The sequence below is a fragment of the Malaclemys terrapin genome, chromosome 10 (genome assembly GCF_027887155.1).
Source record: "Malaclemys terrapin pileata isolate rMalTer1 chromosome 10, rMalTer1.hap1, whole genome shotgun sequence".
In the NCBI taxonomy this organism is placed as follows: Eukaryota; Metazoa; Chordata; order Testudines; family Emydidae; genus Malaclemys; species Malaclemys terrapin.
Window position 1 is genome coordinate 44934901 of NC_071514.1, and position 25412 is coordinate 44960312.

A 25412-nucleotide genomic window follows, 5' to 3' on the forward strand; every position below is an offset into this window, starting at 1 on the left:
CGTGCTTATTCTTTCTTTTTTTGTCTGACATATTTGAAGAACCTCTTCCTGCTGTCTCTAACATTTCTTGCCAGCTGTAACTCATTCTTGGCCTTGGCTTTCCTGATTTTGTCCCTACATGCTCCTACTATTCCCATGTATACTTCCTTGGTGACATGACCTTCCGTCCATTTCCTGTATGTATCCCTTTTGGTTTTTAGATAGCTAAAAAGCTCCTTGTGCAGTCACATTGGCCTCCCATGGCTCTTCTTATCTTTCCTCTGTGTCAGAATAGCTTGATATTGAGCCTATAGTATTACATCTTTAAAGAACTGTCAGCCCCTTTTGACTTCTTTTCTTCCTAATTGGTCTTTTCATGGCACCTTGCCTACAATTTCTTTGAGTCAATTGAAGTCTGCCTATCTGAAGTTCAGTGTCCTTGTTTTGCTGTTCTCATGTCCTCCTTTCCATAGGATCTTGAATTCTATCAGATCACGATCACATCCTCCCAAGTTCCCAACTACCTTCACATTTGCAACTAATTCATCCCTGTTGGTCAAAACTAGATCCAAAATGGGTAACCCCCTGGTTGTTTCCTCAAATTTCTGAATTGGAAAGTTGTCCCCTACACATGCTAATAATTTGTAGGATTTGCAGGATTATGTTTTGCTGCAATAGTCTTCCAACAGATATCAGGGAAAGTTAAAACCCTCCATTAATACTAGCTCATGTGTGTTCGTTATCTTGTTACCTACTTGTAGAATGACTCATCTACTTCCTCTTCCTGATTTGGTGGTCTATAATAGACCCCCACCATAACATTGCTACTGTTCTTTTCCCTTGTTATCCTCACCCAGAGACTCTCAATAAGTCTTCTGCTCACTTCCCCTTGGACCTCAGAGCAAGTGAATTCATTCTTGACTGTATAGTGCAACACCTCCTCAAGGAAAACTGGCATAGCAGTAGCACTGCTGAGAAGGATCTGGGAGTTGTGGGGATCACAACCTCAACCCGAGTCAGCAATGTAATGCTGTTGCAAAAAAAGCAAATGCAATTTTTGTTTGCATTAACAGAGGCATAGCATGCAAGTCACAGGAGGTGATAGTACCACTCTACTCAGTGCTTGTTAAGCCTCAGCTGGAGTGCTGTGTCCAGTTTTGGTGTCCAATGTATAGAAAGGATGTAGAGAAACTGGAAAGGATCTCGAGGCGAGCGACAAAGATGGTCAAAGGGATGAAATGCAAGTCATATGAGCAAAGGTTGAAGGAACTGGATATGTTTAATTTGGAAAAGAGGAGATTAAGGGGGGGATATGATAATGGTCTTCAGATATATGAAAGGCTGCAACAACAAAAAACTGAAGAAAAGTTATTCTGTTTTGCCATAGAGAGCAGGACAAGAGGCAGTGGGTTCAAACTCCAGCAGACGCAGGTGTCAACAGCTCCACCATGTCACCAAAAGGGAATTCCTCCAGGATAGAAGGGCAGTTCAGCCCCTTGCCAAGACCCCACCAGTGCGATTAGGCACCTGAGTCTGCATCTGTGTCTATGTCACCGCCTTGGCAACACAACCAGTGGCCAGCGCAATGGCCTTATTGGAGTGCATGGAGCATGCCGGTGATGACGATGTCCCCTTCGCACCGCTTATCTGCTGTCACCTCGGAGCAACAGCTGGTGGCACCAGGCTCAGTGCATGAGACCTGCTCGGAGGTCGGGGTGGAGGAGACAGCGCCCACCCCAAAACTTCCCTCCCCCACCGGGGATGATGCCTCATCATCATCCTCATCCCCAGATGAGGCGGTCGCAGGACTCTTGAGGGCCAACCCGCCAAATGATTTTAAGGAACACCAGGTGGAAGAGATGGCCAAGCAGGTGGACACTTTGTTCAGTGTTCTCTCAGCCTCTACCCCGGCAAGTGTTGCACTACCAGTGTATGACGGGGTCCTGAAAATTGCCTCTGGCAGACCCAGTCGTCCATCCCTCCCACCTCCAAAAGGGCCGAAAAGTAGTACTTCATCCCGGCCAAAGGGTTCGAGTACCTTTATACCCACCCACCTCCAGGCTCACTGGTTGTCCCTGCGGCTAACGAAAAGGACAAGCAGGGGCACACTAGTTCAACTCTCAAAAATAAAGAGGCCAGAAGACTGGACCTTTTTGAGAGAAAAATGTATTCAACAGCCAGCCTGTCATTCCGGGCGGTAAACCATCAGGCCCTCTTGGGCAGGTACAGTTTTAACTTATGGGACTCCCTCCATAAGTTCAAGGAGTCCTTCCCACAGGGTCTGGCCCAGGAATTCAGCAACCTGGTGGAGGAGCGCACCACAGTGGCTAGGTGCTCCCTCCAAATGGTGTGGGACGTGGCGGACAAGGCAGGTAAGATGGTCGCGGTGGCGGAGGTTATGAGGCGCAGTCTTGGCTTCAGACTGCCGTCCTGTCCCAAGACCTCTATCCAGGACCTCCCATTCGATGGGAATAGGAATGGTTTCTTTTCAGTGCAGACTGATGTGAGGCTGCGTAGATTAAAGGACACTCGGGCCACCCTTCACTCGCTGGACATGCATACGCTGCAGTCTGCATGGAAGCAGTTCTGGCTGACACTGCCACCAAGGCCTTGGCAGCCCCGTCAAGGGTCTGCAAGGAGAAAGGATAGAGACACGAGCTTTAGGGCACGTCTTCACTACCCGCTGAATCAGCGGGTAGCAATCGATCTATTAGGGATCGACTTACCACGTCTAGTGAAGACGCGATAAAATCGATCCCCGATGGCTCTGCCATCGACTCCGGAAATCTACCACGGCAAGAGGCGGAAGCGGAGTCGATGGCGGCGCGTCAGCAGTCGACTGGCCGCCGTCCTCACAGCCAGGTAAGTCGACCTAAAATACGCAACTTCAGCTACGCTATTCACGTAGCTGAAGTTGCATATCCTAGGTCGACCCTCCCCCCCCCCCCCCCGTAGTGTAGACCTAGCCTTAGTTACTGCCGCCCTTCCTCCTCCCGCTCACCCACGTAGCCTGGCCCGGTGCAGCATCCCGGGGGCCAGAAACGCTCATTTTGAAGGTGCGCTTGAGAGTGATGCCTGAATCAGGGAGCTCAGAGTGGTTCGCTTGGCCTGTCAGGCTTTTCGGTCCCACTTACAAGGTGGTTCAAGTCCTGACGAACACCACCACGATGGACAACACCACCACATTTTATATCAACAAGGAAGGCAGTACAAGGTCGTCAGCCCTTTGCCAGGAAGCCCTCCGGCTCTGGGACTTCCGTGTACAGCATGCCATTCATTTCGTGGCAGTACACCTCCCCAGGACCAGGAATGCATTAGCAAATCGCCTCAGCAGAGCCTTCTCATCTCGCCACGAGCGGTCACTCCACCCTGAGGTGGGCAGCGGGATCTTCCGAAAATGGGGATCTCGCGATTCGTCAGAACAGGAAATGCCACCTGTTCTGCTCATTTCGAGGGATCGACAGGGGCTCCCTGTTAGACGCCTTCTTACTTCTGTGGTCTGGAGCTCTGATGTACGCTTTCCCACCAGTGCCATTGCTTCACAGAGTCCTCATGAAGATCAAGCAGGACAAAGCCAAAGTTATCGTGATAGCACCGGCTTGGCCTCGCCAACACTGGTTCGGCATGCTGATGGACCTGTGAGTGATGACCCCGCTGCAGCTGCCCCTCTGGCCAGATCTCCTATCCCAGTATCACGGCGGGCTCCTGCACCCAAATCTAGCAGCACTGCACTTAACAGCTTGGTTATTGCATGGTTGACTGCTGAAGTGCAGAGTACTCGGCCCACGTCCAGCAGGTCCTACTGGGTAGTAGAAAGCCCTCCACTAGAGCAAGCTATCTGGCCAAATGGAAATTATTCACATGCTGGACCTCGGCCCAACAGGTTAGGCCTGAGCAGGCCTCGCTGCAGTAGATCCTGGACTACCTTATGCATCTCAAGCTCCAGGGCTTGTCCCTTTCATCAATTAAGGTCCACTTGGCTGCCATATCAGCCTTTCACCCTCCGTTCCAGGGCAGGTTGGTCTTCGTTAATAACATGACTGTCCGGTTCCTGAAAGGTCTGGAGGGACTCTACCCCCAGGTCTGGGACCCAATCCCTCCATGGGACCTGAATCTGGTACTCAAGCAGCTCTTGAGAGCTCCCTTTGAGCCCTTGACATCCTGTTCCCTTCTTCTGCTTTTCTGGACGGTGATATTCCTGGTGGCGATAACTTCTGTCTGAAGATCCAGCTGCAGCTGCATCCAGCTTTCCTGTCTAAGGTGGTTTCGCAATTTCACATGAGCCAGGACATATTTTTGCCAGTCTTCCTCCCAAAGCCTCATAAGTCTGAGGAACATAGGTTGCACTCCCTCGATGTCAGGAGAACGCTAGCCTTCTACATCAAAAAGACCAAACCATTTCACAAGTCAACACAGTTCATCGCAGTGGCGGATAGGATGAAAGGTCATCCTGTGTCCACCCAGAGAATTTCATCTTGGATTACCACCTGTATTTGATTTTGCTATGATCAGGCAAAAGTGCCTCCACCATCGATTGTAACCACCCACTTGATTGGCTCATGTGCCAATTCCAGATATCTCAGGGCCGCCACTTGGTTGTCCGTTCACACGTTCATGTCTCACTATGCGCTTACCCAGCAAGCCCGAGACAACACGGGCTTCGGTAGAGCTGTATTACAAGCCGCACATCTGTGAACTCCAAGCCTACCTCCAGGAATACTACTTGTGAGTCATCTAGAATGGAATTGACGTGAGCAAGCACTCGAAGAAGAAAAAATGGTTACCTACCTTTTCATAACTGTTGTTCTTTGAGATGTGTTGCTCATGTCCATTCCATTATCTGCCCCTCGTTCGAGTTGCCGGCAAGAAGGAACTGAGAGGGCATAGGGCTGGCAGCACCTGATATACCGATGTATGAGCATGGCACTTCAGAGGGCGCCACAGCCAACCCTACAGATACTACGTTTGCGCCACAGCTCAAAGAGCGAGGAACTAAGGCAAAAGTCTCTGACAATTGTGCACGTGGGCGCGCATGCACCTAGAATGGAATGGACATGAGCAACACATCTCGAAGAACAATTACAAAAAAGGTAGGAAACTTTTTATTTTTTAAAGGTCTGGAGCATCTCTACCCGCAAGTCCGGGATCCCGTCCCTCCCTGGGACCTGAATCTGATGCTGTCAGAGCTCATGGAGCTCTTTGAGCCTCTGGCTTCCTGCTCTCTCCTGCTTCTCTCCTGGAAGATTTCATTTGTGGTCGCAATAACATTGGCCCTGTCCAAGATCAGGGCGCTTACTTCAGAACCACCCTATATGGTCTTCTACAAGGATAAGCTCCAGTTGCGACTGCACCCAGCATTTCTGCCCAAAGTCGTTTCCCAGTTTCATACTGGCCAGGACATATACTTACCCGTCTTCTTTCCAAAACCTCATACGTCAGATAAGGAGCACAAGCTACACACCCTGGACATCAGGAGGGTGTTGGCCATCCACGTAGATAGAATGAAGCCATTCTGTAAGTCAACGCAGTTGTTCATTGTGGTGGCAGACAGAATGAAACATTGCCCAGTTTCTACCCAGAGGGTTTCATCTTGGATCATGGCCTGCATCCGTCACTGCTATGAGCTGGCGAAGGTGCCTCTGCCAGTGATCGTGATGGCACATTCAACTAGGGCACAAGCATCATCAGCGGCCTTCCTGGCACAGGTACCAATCCAAGAGATCTGTAGGGCCACTAACTGGTCGTCTGTCCATACGTTTGCATCTCATTATGCACTTACCCAGCAAGCTTGAGAGGCTGGCTTTGGCAGAGCAGTTCTGCAAGCTGCAAGACTGTGAACTCCAAGCCCACCTCCATGGACACTGCTTGTGAGTCATCTAGAATGGAATCAACATGAGCAAGCACTCGAAGAAGAAAAAACGGTTACCTTCAAGATGTGTTGCTCATGTCCATTCCATTACCCACCCTCCTGCCCCTCTTGGAGTTGTCAGTAAGAAGGAACTGAGAGGGCTTAGGGCCGGCAGCACCTGATATATCGACGCATGAGCATGACACTCCATGGGGGTACCACAGCCGGCCCTCCGGATACCAGTAAGTCAAAAATCTCCGATGACTGCACACATGGGCGTGCCAAACCTAGAATAGAATGGACATAAACAACACATCTTGAAGAACAATGGTTACGAAAAGATGGGTAACTGTCTTGTCTGTTTCACTACCTAAATCTGTATTTTTTAAGAATGGGATATGATTGCCAATCATAAAGAAAATAAAGAGCATTTTTCAGTTCTGAAAGCCAAGAGTTTCTCCCTGAAGAGTAACAGAGGGTCCTGTGGCACCTTTAAGACTAACAGAAGTATTGGGAGCATAAGCTTCCGTGGGTAAGAACCCCACTTCTTCAGATGCATCTTGCATCTGAAGAAATGGGGTTCTTACCCACGAAAGCTTATGCTATGCATCTTGCATCTGAAGAAGTGGGGTTCTTACCCACGAAAGCTTATGCTCCCAATACTTCTGTTAGTCTTAAAGGTGCCACAGGACCCTCTGTTGCTTTTTACAGATTCAGACTAACACGGCTACCCCTCTGATCCCTGAAGAGTAACCTTTATTCTGGAAGGTGATGAGAGTGACAACTTGCTTCTGTCCAAACCAGAAATTTCTGGGGTACTTGTGATATTTCCAGTTGTGTTGAGCTTTTGAGGGTCTGGTAGTTAATGAGCTGTGCCTATCTCATAGACTCATAGACTCATAGACTTTAAGGTCAGAAGGGACCATTATGATCATCTGGTCTGACCCCCTGCATGCTGCAGGCCATAAAACCGTCCCTACCCCTTCCCTGGACTCTGCTGTTGAAGTCCCCAATCCTGTTTTAAGTGACTTCAATCAGCAGAGACCCTCCTGCTAGAGATCCCTGCCCCATGCTGCGGAGGAAGGCGAAAAACCTCCAGAGGCTCAGCCAATCTGCACTGGAGGAAAATTCCTTCCCGACCCCAAATATGGCGATCAGTAAGACCCCGAGCATATAGGCAAGAGTCTCCAGCCTGACCCCTGTCAGTCATTATACTATTTACCTACCATTGCTTGGTTTTCCTTGACTACTATGCTTTACCATTAAACCATTCCCTCCATAAACTTATCTAACTTAATCTTAAAACCAGACAGGTCCGTCGCCCCCACCGTTTCCCTCGGAAGGCCGTTCCAATATTTCACCCCTCTGACGGTCAGAAACCTTCGTCAAATTTCAAGCCTGAACTTCCCCACGGCCAGTTTATATCCATTCGTTCTCGTGTCCACATTAGTACTAAGCTGGAATAATTCTTCTCCCTCCCTTGTATTAATCCCTCTAATATATTTAAAGATAGCAATCATATCCCCCCTCGGCCTTCGCTTTGTCAGACTAAACAACCCAAGCTCCTCTAGTCTCTTTTCATACGACAGGGTTTCCATTCCTCTGATCATCCTAGTGGCCCTTCTCTGCACCCGTTCCAGTTTGAGTTCATCTTTTTTAAACATGGGAGACCAGAACTGCACACAGTACTCCAAATGAGGTCTCACCAGCGCCTTGTACAACGGAAGCAGGACCTCCTTATCCCTACTAGATATACCTCGCCTAATGCATCCCAAGACAGCATTGGCTTTTTTCACCGCCACGTCACATTGTCGACTCATAGTCATTCTGCGGTCTACAAGGACCCCTAGGTCCTTCTCCTCTTCCGTTACTTCTAACCAATGCGTCCCCATCTTGTAACTAAAATTGTTATTAGTCATCCCCAAATGCATCACCTTACACTTTTCACTATTAAATTTCATCCTATTTCTGATACTCCAATTCACAAGCTCATTCAAGTCTCCCTGCAGGATATCCCTATCCTCCTCCGAATTCACAACGCCTCCCACCTTCGTATCATCCGCAAACTTTATCAGCCCACTCCTGCAATCGGTTCCGAGGTCAGTTATAAATAGATTAAATAAAATGGGTCCCAAAACCGAACCTTGAGGCACTCCACTAGTAACCTCCCTCCAACCGGACAGTTCACCCTTTAATACTACCCGCTGCATTCTCCCCATTAACCAATTCCTTATCCACCTCTGGATTTTCATATCGATCCCCATGTTTTTCAGTTTAACCAATAATTCCTCATGGGGTACAGTATCAAACGCTTTACTGAAATCCAGGTATATTAGGTCCACCGCATTTCCCTTATCTAATAAATCCGTTACTTTCTCAAAGAAGGAGATCAGATTCGTTTGGCACGATCTGCCCTTCGTAAAACCATGTTGTAATTTATCGCAATTGCCACTAACCTCCAGGTCCTCAACTAGTTTCTCTTTCAGAATTTTCTCTTAACACCTTGCACACTACAGATGTTAAACTAACAGGCCTGTAGTTACCCGGATCACTTTTTTTCCCTTTCTTGAATATAGGAACCACATTAGCTATTCTCCAGTCTAACGGGACCACCCCTGAGTTTACAGATTCATTAAATATTATCGCTAACGGGCCTGCTATTTCCCGTGCCAATTCCTTCAATATTCTTGGATGAAGATCGTCCGGTCCTCCCGACTTAGCCCCATTAAGGCATTCAAGTTTTGTTTCTACCTCGGATACGGTAATCCCCCATCCTGAATGCCCCTCTGTAGTGGTGCTAGTATCCCTAATACCTTCATTGGCCTCATTAAACACCGATGCAAAATATTCATTGAGATATTGCGCCATGCCTAGATTGTCTTTAATCTCCTCTCCGGCAATAGTCTTCAGTGGTCCCACCTCTTCTTTCTTTGCTTTATTCCTATTTATGTGACTGTAAAACCTCTTACTATTGCTTTTAATTCCCCTCGCTAGGTCCAACTCTACACGGCCTTTGGCCTTTCTCACTCTATCTCTACATTCTCTGACTTCACTTAGGTACATTTCCTTACTGATCCCTCCCCTCTTCCACTCTTTGTACGCTTTCTGTTTTTTCCTAATCGCCCCTTTGAGTCGGTCGCTCATCCAGCTCGGTCTAAATCTCTTGCTTAGTAATCTTTTTCCCTTTTTTGGAATGCAGGCCTCCGACAGCTCATGCATCTTTAACTTGAAGCATTCCCAGGCTTCTTCTGCCTTTAGATCCATTAATATGTTTGCCCAATCCACTTCCCTTACCAGTCCCCTTAATTTGTTAAAATTGGCCTTTTTAAAGTTATAAACCCTAGTCTTTGACTTAATTCTGTTACTCCTCCCATGTATTTTAAACCGAATTAGCTCATGATCACTGGAGCCCAAATTGTCCCCTACTACCACTTCCTCAACGAGGTCCTCACTACTTACCAGAATCAAATCTAAAATGGCCTCCCCCCTCGTCGGTTCAACTACCACTTGATGGAGGAATTGATCAGCAAGCACATCTAGGAACATCTGAGTCCTATTATTGCTACTAGCGTTTGTTCCCCAATCTATATCCGGGAAGTTAAAGTCCCCCATAATTACACAGTTTCTATTAGTAATTACTTCTCTAAACACATTAAATAGTTCCTTATCCATATCCTGGGTCGATCCCGGTGGTCTATAGCACACTCCAAGCACTATCCCTGGAGAGGCTCTAGTAGTCCTATTACCCAGTGTGAGTTTTGCCCAGACGGACTCTGTGTTATCTAATCCATCCACTATTATTTCTTTACAGCTTATTTCACTATTGACATACAATGCCACCCCCCCCACCTTTACCTTTGTTCCGGTCTTTCCTAAACAGCGCATACCCCTCCATACCTGTGTTCCAGTCGTGACTGCCATTCCACCACGTTTCTGTTATTCCTACGATATCTGGTTTCAGCTCTTGGACCAAGAGCTCCAATTCCTCCATTTTATTACCTAGGCTTCTGGCATTGGTGTATAAACACCCCAATGTATGTCGTTTAGCCTGTCTCCCATTAGTAGCAGTATATGTTGCGGGCCTCCTTGCGTCCTTCCCCCCTGTCCTTCCTATCTCCAATCTCATCTCCCCGGCTATTTCTCCTCTCATTTTACTCACCTTTTCCATACTGGAATCTGGCGTGGAGTCTCCCAACCATCTCCCCAAACTTCCTAGTTTAAAGCTCTTTTGATAAGATGAGCCAGCCTCCCTCCCAGAAGTCTATTTCCTTCCCTACTCAGGTGAAGCCCATCCCGCGAGAACAGGTGTCTGTCCCCAAAAGCCTCCCAGTGGCCATACATCCCCAAACCCTCCTTATAGCACCACTCTCTTAGCCAACTATTTATTCTCACTATCCTATCAGCCCTTTGCTGCCCTTCCCTTGGAACGGGCAGAATCCCACTAAAGATAATCTGAGCCTCTATCTCCTTGAGCGTCTTCCCCAGCCTGGCATAATCTCCCTTGATTCTCTCTAACGAGAACCTAGCCGTGTCATTCGTTCCTACATGAAGGATTATCAAGGGGTTCTTACCTGCTCCTTTTAGGATCCTTTTCAACCGCAGGTCCACATTGCGTATCATAGAATCATAGAATCATAGAATCATAGAATATCAGAGTTGGAAGGGACCTCAAGAGGTCATCTAGTCCAACCCCCTGCTCAAAGCAGGACCAATTCCCAGCTAAATCATCCCAGCCAGGGCTTTGTCAAGCCGGGCCTTAAAAACCTCCAAGGAAGGAGGTTTGCGCCATCAATAATGGCTAGGTGGATTAAAACATCAGTAACTATACACAGTCCATGAGAGAAAAGACAGCTGCTCAGAATGTTGCCTATTTTAGTCATGCTGTTTAAAATGTAGTTTTATTGCCTCTTTTTCAAAAGTCTTTAGCGCTTGCAGCTGTCATTGACCCCAGTGGGAGATGGGGTTATTCCAACAGCTCTGAAAATCAGGCCATTAATTTTTATCTCTTATGACTCTGTGAAGATCTTTCTGATCCCATCAACCCTTAGTTTCTATAAATATGATTACTTTTAGTTCTGTTAATGTTTTATCTCTGTTCAGTACCACTTGTTCCTGTATTCCACACATAATTGCCTCAGCTGAGCATAGAAAGTGCAAATACTTTGAATGTGACTATACAAAGACAGCTAGATCAACATATTATAATTACTTAAGCATGTATTTTTTATCCCTTTTAAAGTGTATGGAAGTGGTTTTCTAATGTTAAAGCATTTGTTTTAAATGTAAGTGCCTTTGCAGAATCTACCTCAAAAACGAAATTTTCACAGTGACACGAAGAATGGAATAATTTTTGTTTGTTTTGGAGGAAGAGAGGGAAGAAAGTATTAGTGTCAGAAGTTCTTTGATTTTGCTCCATCTGTTACACCAGCTGGGCTGATATTTCTGTGTTCTTCAAAGCAAGTTCTGTTTTGGCATGAATGGAGAGGAGGTACATTCAGAATATCTCTCTGAAATGCAGTATAAAAAGTTCCAGCATATAATGTACGTTTGCAGTAGAACTGCTTTTGAAACCCTAACCCTAACCCTAACCCTAACCCTAACCCTAATCAGAAGTTGCTCTGTGGTCTGCAGCGTTTGCAAATAACGAGATTAAAAAATGAGGTTTTCTATCATTTGAGACAATACCATATCTCTCAATCTGCCAATTAGTGAAATGGAGTTCAGGTATTCTGAAACTGAGGTAGTGTGGAAGAGGGTGGAAAATTACTGGAACATATTATCTCTCCTTTACACCAGTTTTATGCTTATGTGGCTCCTTTGATGTCAGGGAAGTGACATCCATATAAAACTGGTGTAATGGAGTGGAGTTTGATTCACTGTTCGTAGAATGTGCCTAAAAGTCTATGCACAATATGTAGGGATAAGTTTGCAGAAGGGTGGACTCCCATTGCGGACACAACTTGTGCCTGCAAAATGTACAGTAATATTAATGGATTTGTTCAGTTACCCAGAATACCTGTTTTAAGGAGGATTTCAGTGTTGATTGCTTTTTTGGGTTTGTCTCAGTACGTTTAGCAATGTCAAATTTAATAGTTACGTTTGATGAGTTTACACTAGTTTCATGTTTATGTTCCAGTTCAACTTCCTGGTCCAGCACCGAATATTCGAGCATATGCTAATTCACCCATTTCAATCACTGTCACATGGGACACACCGTTGTCGGGCAATGGTGAAATCCAGAACTACAAGCTCTATTACATGGAAAAGGGGACAGATAATGAACAGGTATGATACCTATATCTCTCAGGACAGAATATAATGCCAGTTTAACTCTGATCATACAGCCATATGCCCAGTAACAATACTTTCTAGTTATAACACTTTTCCTCCGAGTTTCTCAAAACATCCTGCCAATCATTTGACTGGCAGTTTGGATAATGCCAGCATATTAAGGGTTAAACTGTGGAGCTATAGAAACTGAATGTCCCTCTGAAAAGAGGAACTGTGAGTTTTATAGTATTATGGGCTTCATGAAGTATGAACATAACGGAATTAAGGCAGTATTCTATGTTCTAACTCATCTCATATAGCAACAAACTGATACATGACTTGTTTAGGCCTGATCTACACATAAAAGTTGCACGAGTTAAACTAAAATTAGTTTAAAAACAAATTAGTTAAACTGATGTAAACTCCTATGGATTTTCTTATCAGTTTACAATTGACTTGTGCTGGTTTAGCTTTTACCAAGGCCAGATGAATCGACATAATCCAATTCATATCAATATGTGTTTTCATACTGGAGGTTGCATGGTTTTAACCAAATTGCTCATTTTAAAACTGATTTTAGGTAAGCTGCACCAGCCTTTACATGGACAATGCCCCAAATTAGCGAATATGTATGAACAAATATTTATGGAAGGGCAAGACTGGATCTGAGTGGGTACTCAGAAAGTTTAAAGGAGACCTAAATACAAAAAGCCTCTCTGGGTTTTGGATTTATTTCAGCAGTTCTGGTTTAAGCACAATAACTTAACAGAAGTCTCTGGCTCCATTCCCTCCACAAAGTTTTACATGTATCTCATATATCTAATTCCTGAACTGACTGAGTCCTTGTTGGGAATTAATACAAAAATGTATCTCCAGGCTGTTTGTCCCACAGAGCCCTTCTCTAAGGGCCACCACTGCAGTGGGAAACATCAAGGATGCAGTCCTCTCCAGAGGGCACCAAAAGGCTCATGCACCATCACAAGAGAATGTGTCCTGGGAGTACTTAAGAGCCAAGTCATTGAGCTTGCTAAGGAGTATTGGAAACACAGTGAGGATCTTAAGTTTAGCAATATTAACTCAGACTATGTCAAGTGGGCTTGCTAAGTTTGTAGACAGACTCGTTCCTCTTTTACGAGAGATGGAAACAGCTAATTTAATTGGTGGCTTTAATGTGATCCCTGATCTTTGCAAATATTTCCATTGCTTGAGTTCTGTGGCTAGTATTTTGGAGGAAGTGAATGGGATCCTCTTAAGTGACTAAGCTTTGTTGACTCAATAGATTGTGACTTTAATGGAAAAAGCAACAATGCTGCTTCTGTAGCTGATTATGAGTTGGACTGCAGTGGGTAAAAGAGCCATAGATAGTCAGTATTTCCCATTTGTCTGTTAATTTTTGCGCGTGTGTGTGTGTGACTCACCTTGCAGTGGTGGCTCCTATCCCACCCACAGGGCTGAGCACAGCTCGCCACTCCAGGTGTTGAAGCCCAGTGAGCAGGATCACAGCACGGTTAGGTTTGGCCCAGCTGCCCCTCCATCATGATGGCGCAGGGGCCAAACCTGAGCAGCACTGTGACCCAGCACACCAGGTTGCAGCGCTTGCCTGGAGTCAGGCCTGTTAGCATGTCAGCATTGCTTTAGGGATTGAGTCGCGTGTATCTTTGTTTGTGAACAGGATGTTGATGTTGGAGGTCACTCCTACACCATTAGTGGATTAAAGAAATATACCGAGTACAGCTTCCGAGTGGTAGCCTACAATAAACACGGTCCTGGAGTCTCTACCCAAGATGTTGTTGTGCAGACTCTGTCAGATGGTGAGTTGCTTTATTCCAGTTTTTTTGTGGAAATCATTTGTTGATCTCTTCCGATTAAATGGATTTTTAGCCGAATAGAGCTGCAAGAGTTTCTTGTGACACATTGCCCTGTATCATGATGTGGTTGTGGCATATGCTCATGCATGCTGAATAGACTCTTTGAGATTGTTGGAAGTGGGTGGAAGGAGATTACTATACCTGCAAAAGCATCTGCTTTTCTAATAATCAAGCAATTATTTCCCTAATATTCACATCATGGGCTAACACTTGTACAACATATCTAGATCAAAAACACAGAGAGAATACTACTGAAGCCGGTAACTCCAATTTTTTTTTTTTTTTTTAAATTTCTGTAATTTACTGTATGTAAGCAGATTTTTTACGTTAAGAGAGTTTTCATCAACCCCAGCATAAATACTTGCATTGGAATGATTAAGTCCTAGTCTTAAATTTAAAAGATGCTTCTTTGTAGTGGCACATACAGCACAGCTTTGATAAATTAATGATTTCTTTGATGTTTCATATTTGTTCTTACATTTTCCCATTTTTTCTTCTCCTTTTTTCCCTTTAATATTTCACCTGCTAAGTTTGCTAGCTGATGGGGAAAAACACAGTGTATTTTTGATCTGGTTCCCATGTGGATATTGTTAAATCAGTAGTATTTATTGCTAAAAGCAGGCGATTGTTACAGTATTTCAGGCAAGCCAATCGGAAAGGGAAGTAAATTTGGCTATATTAAAAAAAATTGTTGAGTGGCCACTATTAACACTGGCTTTTACCTGTAATACTTAGCTCTAAAATATGCTTGTAATTATTCATTCTTTATTGCCCTTCAGATACTTCTTCCCTTTTTCAGGTTTCCCCCCCACTATTTGCAAGCAGGCTCCACTTGCAGAAAATTTTCAGATTTTGTTTTCTTCTTCTTAATCTGTTTTCATCCTTGTGAAAGAGTGCAGGACTTAATCCTCACCTATGCTGAGCTCACATTCAGGGAGAAGCCTGCCCTTCTGCCTCCCCCATGCTGAGTCTAGTCAGTCTCCAGCGTAAATTACGGTAGCCGTAGGAGGGCTCTCAATTGATGCTGTCTGGAATGGTTCCCTAGGAATTATTCTGCCAGCTAAGTATCACAAGAGTTCAACATGCTCTGATCCCAACCTATATAGCCTTATTATGCTGCAGCCTCACCCTAGCCCCTTACACTATGCTGGCTCCCTTCACTTCTATGCCAGGAGAACACTCAGCTATCCATTTGGGATAACTTTATTTGAGTTTTGCACCACTGAATCAATGCAGAGGGGACATAATAGGGTCTAAGGCTCTCTAATATATCCTTTGCTTCATTTTCTCACAGCCTAATTGTAAATGTCATGATACCAAAGTTGCTACTGTTTAACTAAAACAACAAGGAGTCCAGTGGCACTTTAAAGTCTAACAGATTTATTTGGGCATAAGCTTTCATGGGTAGATGCATCTGAAGAAGTGGGTGTTTTACCCACGAAAGCTTATGCCCAAATAAATCTGTCAGTCTTTAAGGTGCCACCGGACTCCTTGTTGTTTTTGTGGATACAGACTAACACGGCTATCCCCTGATACTGTTTAACTAAACAGTTTAACAAAGAATTTATCATTTTCCACCACTAAACAGATCTGAGCTACTTTGTAGCCAGTTTTCCTTTGGCAGGATGTCATGATATAAAGAATAGGGCCAAAATTAGGAACTTAAGTAAACGTCTTGATTTTAAAAGATGCTGAGCAATCATCTCTTCTAGTGTTGTCAGTGAGAGATGTAGATGCTCAGAAACTTCGAATATCAGGCCACTTTTATTCAGGTGCTTAATAATAAGCACTCGGGTTAAAAAAATAGAACCTGTACCACTAGATATAGACTATCAGGGTTGGAAGGGGTCTCAGGAGGTCATCTAGTCCAACTCCCTGCTCAAAGCAGAACTAATTCCCAGACAGATTTTTTCCCCAGATCCCTAAACGGCCCCCTCAAGAATTGAATTCAGAACCCTGGGTTTAGCAGGCCAATGCTCAAACCACTGAGCTATCCCTCCCCCCCCGCGCGCGCACACACGTACGCACACATGCACACCCCACCCCACCCCACCCCACAAGATCTACTTAGCTGAGCGATTGCTGTGTATCATAAAGTATTCATGGTAGAACTATTTAATGAGTATATAAAATATGGTCTAAGACTCTTAAAAGTCAGATCCCAAGATCTCATATACAATGGACCAATATCAGGGAGGAATTATATTACTTACAGAGTTTTGGAGGAGTAATTTTTAAAACATTTCTAGTCCCCAGTGCTGCACCCCAGAATCTGTCGCTGGAAGTGCGGAATTCCAAGGTAAGATGCTGTTAATTTGCCATTTTTGACAGGTGGGTGAGTGGTAGATGGAGCCCAGGTAGACCAAAATTTCAAGCCCCCTTAGACTCTTCCTTCCAATCCCTCCATCCCTCAAGCAGACTTTGACACATGTCCCCCTCTTCCAGATAGACTTCCCCCTCTCCAGATCACAGGGCCTGATCAGCTTAGTCCAGATCAGTCCTGTACTATCTCCCCAAGTACTCAGGTTCAGGACAGCCTTTTTCTTTCCATGTGCATCACCTGATTACTCCTACCTACATGTCCTTAGTTTCCAACCTCTTGGATAACTTTACCAGTTTTGGTACAGCTCAGGTCTTACTTACTCGGAGACAGTGCCTGCTGTCTTCCATTCATTTGTGTATGTTCTAACAAACTAGAGGAATTATGACCCTGTGTTTGGAGCAGTACAAGCTCCATTGTGGGTTAGGAGTACACGTAACTAAATAGGAGTTAGGCAGTGGCAATGCACCAGGGCTAAGCACAGAGGCTTCGTACTATAGAACAGAAGAGTTTAGATCAAATGCAAAAGCCCGAAGTAACAGAACTAGAATGTGTTCCCAATGATTAGCTACTGCCCTGTATGTCTGATTTATAATAATTTCATATATGTGTGTGTATACATATGTGCATATAAACATTATTATGGGATAGCCTCCTGGGTAGTTTAAAATAGAGAACCATGTGCACATTCATTTTTATTTTAGGCACAAAGATTTTACAATTTGAGTATTTTTGCAGATTAGTTAAAAATTCTTTCCTAAACCTCCCGTTTTACTGTTTGGGTTTTTGTTTTGTTTTTTGGTATGCACCAATACTTAAAGCAAGATAGTACTACATGGAGCATTAGGAATAAGCAGTTTGATCGGCTAGATGGGAGGCAGTGATTTATAATGCATTTTACCTTTCACAGAGCATCATGATACATTGGCAAACCCCTCCTGCAGGAACACACAATGGTCAAATCACTGGCTACAAAATTCGCTACCGTAAAGCATCTCGTAAGAGTGAGGTATCCGAGAGCATTGGCGGGACACAACTTTTCCAGCTAATCGAAGGTAAGCTATTTTACATCATTTAGTCAAAACTGAAAAAAGTCACAGTTATCCCCAAGCTCCTGTTATCAGGAGCTGAGGAGGTCCTGATTGTTTCTGGGAATGGCAGGTTTGGGAACAAGATTCTATACACTCCTAGCCTTTACAGGGGACCTGAAAATATGCTTTACATGAGCTAATTGTGGTAAGTTTGGAGATGGCATGGGACAGCAGGTAGGGCAGGACTGAAGTCATGACCTGAGTTCTATTCCTAATTCTGACATTGGATTGCTGTGTGTACTGGACAAGTCCCTTAAGTCTTCCGTGCCTCAGTTTCCTTATCTGCAAAGTGGAACCTTTGTAAAGGATTTTGAGATCCTTGGTTGAAAAGTGCTAATGTAAGTTTTTTATTGTTGATAGTAGAATTGTACTGAATACATCGTATTACAAAAGTAACCAGGACACTCAACACATAAGTGATTCTAATGTTTTGTTCATTTTTTAATCTCTGAAGTCACAACTAGACAGCCACTGTTTTTGCTATAAGAGATAAAATAATTAGAGCCCTGCAAATTTGTGGACCATGTTTGCAGATCAGATGTGGATACAAATTTTGTATCCATGCAGGGCTCTAAAAATAATAGCCTAACTAGATGAACACACACTTAAAAAAGGCAATTGCATGATTTGTCCCCAGATCTGCCAGCTCCATGCACAGTGAGTTTCAGTGGTGTTGTGGCGTTCTAGAATGGAGCAGGACCTCTTCTATTTAGGGCATGTAAAGTCAAACCAAAGTACACTTAGAAACACTTGTTTTGTTTCAGTCCCATATACCCTTGTCATTAGGGAAATTCAGCATGCAACCCATATCATTAGTACATTTAAATGGGCTCTGTCAGAACAAATTGAATTTTGTAAACTTAACATCAGTTGACAGGTCAATGGAAAATTTTCAGAGGAATGGTATTCCTTTAAAAATAGCCTTCACAATCCAGACTTTACAGCATTCTGTTGTATGAAAATAGTAAAGTGGAACTGATTAGAAATTATTTATAAACAAAACTGAAATTGAGTGCTCTGAATAGTGCAAATACACAAATACGAGAAATAAATGCTAAACATTTATTATAATAAACTAAAATGTGAATAATGAAGGTGATGCTGAACTGATTTTTAATTCTAGTGTTCTTTAAAAATTAGTTGATCTGTGAAACTAATATTACTTTAGTTGTACCACAAAGATTTTACGCTCAGGGATTTTTAAGTTTTGTTTTTTGTTTTTTCCTTGGATCGTTTCCTCCAAGATGTTACATTATCCTCTGAATCCTGGGTTTTTTAAGGCTCTTTGGATATCATCTTGAATTCTTAGCTCCCGCTACATAGGAATTGCCACATTGGATTACACCAGTGGTCCATCTAATTCAGTATCATGTCTGTGACACTGATCTGTACCAGATGTTTCAAAGGAAGGTGCAAGAAATCCCATAATGGACAAGTATGGAATAATTGCCCACAGAGGGAGTGTTTTTTAAACCATGTCAGTAAAGGTTTATGTTCTTTATTTAAAATACTTTAAATGGCACAGTGGTAGGTTTTGGGGGTAATGGTGAATGCTCTTATTCATATGTATGTTTGATACACTGTAACAGTTAATATATACATTTATCTTCCCATTGCTTTGGTTATAGCTTGTAGATGTTTTTCTAAGAGGAATAATTCACTTTCTACATACTTTGATCACTCAATAGCTGGCACTAAATGCAGAAGGTTAGTTATAGAAATGTGGAGGTTTCTGTTGTGCAGACAAAGGGCTACTAGCATGAAAAGTAGTCTTTTATTTATCAGCTGGCTATATATGTTGCAAACTACATTCATGCTGTTCTGCCAGTGACCTACAGGGAAGGTCTCCAGAGTGCTGTAGTCCTGGGTGTCTGCTGTCACAGTCTGGCTGTTACACTATAATTTGTGTCAGTTTCACTTACTGGAGTCTCACTGCAAGTAGTGTTGATTTCCATTCCTGACCTCAGGTTATGCTCAACAGCAGTCTCGAGGGTGAAAGGCCAAAACATAATGCACTTAACTTGCTGGCTCTGTTTCAGGCTCGACCCAAACGATGTCACAACAGCAGCTATAGTGTGTGCATCCACTCATTTAGTTTTGCATTAACAAGTTTTTACTGTCAGTCTGATCGTGAGATTCTTGATGTTTTAATTAGAAATTGTGATTCTTTGATCACCATTAGAGCTCCTATTTTAGTAACTTGTATATTGTTTTTATATTAGGTCTTGAGCGAGGTACAGAATACAGTTTCCGTGTGGCTGCCTTAACAAGCAATGGTACAGGACCAGCTACTGATTGGATATCAGCAGAAACTTTTGAGAGTGATCTAGATGGTAAGGACCATAAGCATATTTCTGACTTTAAAGACCTCAAAATTCATGGACCAGGGTAACTACAAAATTTGGCAGATTTTTTTCCAAAGCAAACATAATTTTGCTCAGTTGTGCTTACTATATTCTAATTGCACAACAGGATACATGCATTTTATTTATATATAATTTAAGTAGTAGTCACTAATGTAATAAAATTCCTGTCAAGAAATTGGCCTGAAAACTGAAGATGTAAATACTGCTCCTTTACTTTCTGTTCTATATATTGTGTTGCCTTCCCCACTAAATAATACCCAATTACAGGTATTATTACAGGGTGCCAACGTCAATTATTAATTATTCAATGTCAATTGAAAAGAAATAATGTAATTGGGTACCTGACTTTAATCCTCCACATGTTTTCACCCTGTAAAAGTGGGGAAAAAGTTGTTTCTTGAGGCAAACGAAAGTGTGATCATATACTTATTATTTATACAGCAGGCTAGTGTTTTATGAAGCAAATAAAACACAGTGCATGTCCCAAAGAATTCCAGTCTAATGCCCCAATCTTTAAAGGTCCCGTGCTTTGGCAGACTGCTCTGCTTAGGGGGTGTCTTGTTGACTGCAGTGGGGCTGTGTGTGTTCAGCAGTCTGCCCACACGTTGTACATTGCAGGTTGAGGCCTAACTATAGTCATGGTGAAATGAATGGGAAGCACAAAGACTGAGCAGAGAAAGGGAAAATGTGTATGAAGGTAACAATAATAAGATTATGTGGTGACTTAAGTACTTAGATTCACACCCTGGTGATAGGCTTTCTTCTTCTCCTACACTTCTTTCTCTCTCACCTCTTCCTTCTTTATAGTAGGGAGAGGGTAAGAGGGCATTTGATTGAGAATGGTAACTATTTGGGTCTGATGGAAGAACCAAGGTTAAGATTTTCAAAGTAGTCTAGGGAATTTAGACCCATATCATCTTCCATATAAAATTAAATCCTCTAGATGGTTTAAAAATCCTATCCTGAGTCTCTAGGAGGGATTTGAATGAGGAAAGATGGTTTAGCTGGTGCCGTCCAGAATCTGACCAACTGCAGTTGAGTTTGGTAAGAAACAAACTATTCTTTTAAAAAGTATCATTTCATCATTTCATGCAAGAACTCTTAGAAACTGCATTCAGTGACAGTGTAAGAGAATATCTTGAAAAACAGAGGTGATTAAGGATAACCAATGTGTGTGAGGCCATGCTTAACTAATCTGCTGACATTATTTGATGATATATAGCTGCCATGATAGGTAAGGGGAATTCAGTAGGTGCACTATATTTTAGATTTTCAAAAAGTATGTAACAGGTTCCACATTGGAGACTAATGGCTAAGGTAAAGAGTCACAAAATAGCTGACAACATTAGGGAGCTGGAGAGAACACTGCCTTTAGTAGCTTATACAAAAGGTAGCCACAGACAGAAATTTCAGTTTAGAAGTGGTTATGAATAGAGTCCTAGGATCAGTTTTAATAATCTGTTAATCTTTTTTTGCATTTCTTTTTTTTCTCTTTATCACCTTCCTTTTTATTCCTCCTTTTTTGTTTAAAGCAGCCTTATACTCTGCTCACCTTGGCTCGTGGAAGATTCTCTTGTATAAGGCAATCTTATGATAGTGTAGTGCCACCATAATGGTGCTTGCACTACCCAGCCTCCTCATGCAGTGGGGTGGCTGTGGCACCTCTGCACACAGCTGATCTCCAGTTGATGGAATGGCCCCTGTACACTGTTGTGAGAAGTTTAGAATGGACCGAGTTTGTACAATTTAATATCTCATTTTTAACATTGTATTAATGTAGTTTTTTATATTTAATGATTGTGAATTTTAATTGACCAGTAATATTAGATGGAGACCATAAGCCCTCTAGGTCAGGCAGGCCAATAGGCATCCTGATCAGTGTAGTTGGTTGAATATTTTCAATAAATAAAACATAGTTCATTAAGCGAGAAACCCTGCAGGCAGGAGCCAGCAGAACTAGCGGACTAGATTGTGTGTGTGTGTGTGTGTGTGTGTGTGTGTGTGTGTACCTAATATTCATCCATCTTATCTTTTATTTGGAATATTTAACATCTGCCACTGCAGGTTCCACTGGATGGAGAAAGTAATGCAAATAAAAAGCAGTTATTTTTCCTTTACTTTCAAGCAATTTAGTTAAAGGTGCAAACATATATATTAAGTTTGTTTAGTTGCTTATTTTTCAATTAACAATGGTGGTAAAAGCCCTTCATTAAAATTACTTTGGTGCTATGCTTCTGATAGTGCTATGGAAATCCATCTGAACTCAGCTACACAGTTTTGACTGATTTGATTGGATCCTGATTGAGTGTTTGCTATGTTCAGACACTTGATGTGGATTCCACAGGTGCTCCTTTCTGATGATGTCTCAGCAGTAAGATTGCATGCAGTGGGCTCATAACTAGACCAGTGAGGTGATGCAGATTTATGAGAGTATTAAACATTAGCCACATAGTCACAATATGTCTGAGTACTTGCTTTGGTAAGTAAAGGGGGCTTATAGATTTAAAGAGGGACTACTAACCTTGAGTTCACTGGACAAATCACAAGTGATTTATGTAGCAAATTTAATAACTTCTTATTGGCAGTTGTCTACTTAATTCTACAGTGAAGTCATAATCTTTTTGCTATGTCATCAGTCTGTTGTCATGGAAATATTTTGATGCCAAAAAGTCAGCAATGTGACTGTGCTGCAGTAACATGCATAAGAAGTAAATGGTTAGTGAGCATGGAGTGGGATAAATCCTTTATTTTAAGCAAATTTTGAAAAACTGCGAAGTGGCAAGGAAAATAAACAAAAGCCAGAAAGTTAAATGGATTTGTCTCTGTAGGTAATATTTTGCTCTAGCGTAAAAGTTCTCCTTTATGAAAAGTATTAGAAGTATGAATTTCTGTATATATTAGAATATAAAATTAGGTTAATTTTGGCAGCCCAAGGAGTTAAATTGGGTCTGACAAGCTTGTAAGAATACTTGGTTTCATAATTTTTGTTAATGATAAATCCCTTAAATTGCATTTTTCTTTTTGTAACAGAAACTCGTGTTCCAGAAGTTCCAAGTTCCCTACATGTTCGCCCACTTGTTACAAGTATTGTAGTGAGCTGGACTCCTCCTGAAAACCAGAACATTGTGGTAAGAGGATATGCTATAGGGTATGGCATTGGCAGTCCTCATGCACAGACTATCAAAGTGGACTACAAACAACGCTATTACACCATTGAGAACTTGGGTAAGGAACATTCACTAACATTGTTTTCTAAATTTTAACTCTGATTTGTATTGGTATTTTCCAAGTAACAGCTTAAAAAAAAAAAAAACAGAACTGTGTTTTTCAAAGATTCTTCCATTATGAAGTGTAGCACAACGGGCACTCACCGCCATGGTGCCTCCTGCTGATCATCTGGGAATTAACTCTGTTCCAGCCTCGGAGTGCCTCCTGCTGGCCGGTGTCTTCCTACTGGTGCCTCCTTCCTCCTGATCTTCACCACTTATAGCTCTTCAGGCTCCGCATCCCTCCCGGACCCCTTACCTTGGGGTGCTGCCCCACAGCAGTGTCCCCACACTCTGGGTCTCCCCTCCCTGGGGAACCCCAATCCCCTAAACCCACCTCGCCTCAGTGACCCACGGCCAGTCCTCATCTAGCTCCTTCTCTCAGGGGCAAACTGCAGTCTGAAGTGACCACTCATCATCGGCAAGGAGGTTTGGATCTGCTGCCTTTCTAGCCCCAGCTGCCTCCCTGCAGCCCTAGTACCTCCCCTGGCCTTTAGCAAGGCCTCAGCCTGGGGACTCACCAGGCCAGAGCTCCTCAGCTCTGTCTGTCTTTCCCCAGCCCTGCTCTGCCTCAGATATCCCGCTTGTTGTCCCAGGCAGCCTGGCTCTCTCTGCTCCTCAGCTGGAGCCAGTCTCTCTTTCACTCCCTCAGCCTGCCCTCTTATCAAGGTGTGGCTGACTACCCAACCAGTCGCTCTTGGCTGCTTTTAACCCCTTCTTAACCAGAGCGGAGTGACTGCCCTGCTACATGAAGATTCTACATTGAGGTTCGAAACTTAACTGAAATTTATCATAAATTCTGTTTCCTGTTAAAAAGAGAAAAAAGCCAGCATCCCAAGTTCATTGAGAGGAAGCATTGTTCTGATTGATTTGTTCATACCTTGCAAGTATTAGATTTTCCTTCGAGTATTATAAGAAACCCTTGTGATGAGCACCACCCCACTGTTCTATCACTAAAAAATGAGCTCTCCAAATAAGAAAAGGTCTAAAGATTTGGAAAACAAATCCTTACAGGCTGTTTTGTGGCATCTAGGGAAAGTGCTTTGAAGTGAAATGTGTGACAATACGGAACTATATTGGGGCTTAGGATAGTAGAACAGGGCCTAGGATAATATGATAATATTATAGAAACTGTTGGGGTATTTTTCCTCAATGTTATCTCAATCTTGCTCCAGTTAAAGACTTGGTATTAATACAGAAATCCTGCAGTATGTGAGAACTCTTGTACTTTCTGATACACGAAGCATGCTGGAAGAAGAAGTCTTTGAGAAAACTCACAGTTCTAGTTTTGCTGCTTATTGGATGCATATCTCTGTTAACAAGTAAAACAGTGAGTGATGTATAGAGAAACTAGAGGCAGAAAATAGAAGTAACTAACAATTTGCAATGAGAAATTGCATTACAACTACATGTGAATTTTTCTTCCATCAGATCCAAGTTCCCACTATGTCATAACTCTGAAAGCATTTAACAATGTTGGTGAAGGAATCCCACTCTATGAGAGTGCAGTGACCAGGCCTCATACAGGTAAAGGACAGTGTTTGCCTTCTTTTAATGTATTGTTTACTCATAGGTGAAAATTATAGCCTTGAGTCCCAGGAAACAATCAAAGACATGAGAAAATGCATAATGCAATAGAGTTTTATTCTCCTATGATATCAGATATTCTCTGTGTTCACATTATTGCCTTTGTGGTTAACTTCATTTGTTAAGCCAGCTATTAAACTACCCAAAACTCTATGTTTGGTTTTGGTTTTAAATTCTAGAATTTACCCTACAAAAACTTATAAATGTTCTGATTTCAGAATGTGTCTTTAACTGTGTAGTGCAGATGATACATGTACAATTTGAAAAATCTGGCACTAATTTTTTCCTTTTATGGATGTCTCAGAAAAAGGATAGCATTTATCTTTCAAGCTGAGACACTGATTATAATGCATGCATTCTCTGTATGATGTGTTTAGGTCTTGTTTTGCAGTAACTACATTAAGTGAGGCATTAGGATAATGTTTTTCATCTTGTAATAAACCGATAATAAACCTGATATTATCTTGGGCTTTAAGCAGAGTAATCCATTAGCCTCTGAGTTGATGTTATCCTATGTCTCGTTCTGCTTCTTGGCATTGCTAACGTGTAGCATTTTGGCCTTGTTTTAAGACATAATTCATCAGATGTGAACATTGTTGTGAGTTTAATCTTTCTTTTGAAGACCAGGAATTCTGCTAGGTTTTCTAGAGTACCTTGGAGTTTGAATTCCCTGAGTCACTGAATATTTCGTATAACATGGATTTTTTTCCCCAAAAATGCTCTGAAAGATGATACTTCTCCAGTAATCTTGTATGAAACACTAATTACTTATCCCTAAGAAGTCCATCTTGTTCTTCTCATATCATTGTTTTCTGGA

At 42.8% G+C, this 25412-nt stretch overlaps 1 protein-coding gene across 11 annotated transcripts in view; it reads left to right on the plus strand.

The window, feature by feature from the left end:
* NEO1 (neogenin 1) overlaps positions 1-25412 on the plus strand; it is a 553038-nt gene that overhangs the window by 434347 nt on the left and 93279 nt on the right. For all 11 annotated transcript variants that reach the window (XM_054041102.1, XM_054041112.1, XM_054041104.1 and 8 more), the window contains exons 10-16: positions 11964-12112; positions 13770-13908; positions 16215-16264; positions 17196-17340; positions 19599-19709; positions 22773-22967; positions 24440-24535. In XM_054041102.1, coding sequence (XP_053897077.1) covers positions 11964-12112; positions 13770-13908; positions 16215-16264; positions 17196-17340; positions 19599-19709; positions 22773-22967; positions 24440-24535 — 885 coding nt within the window. The remainder of the gene's footprint in view (positions 1-11963; positions 12113-13769; positions 13909-16214; positions 16265-17195; positions 17341-19598; positions 19710-22772; positions 22968-24439; positions 24536-25412) is intronic.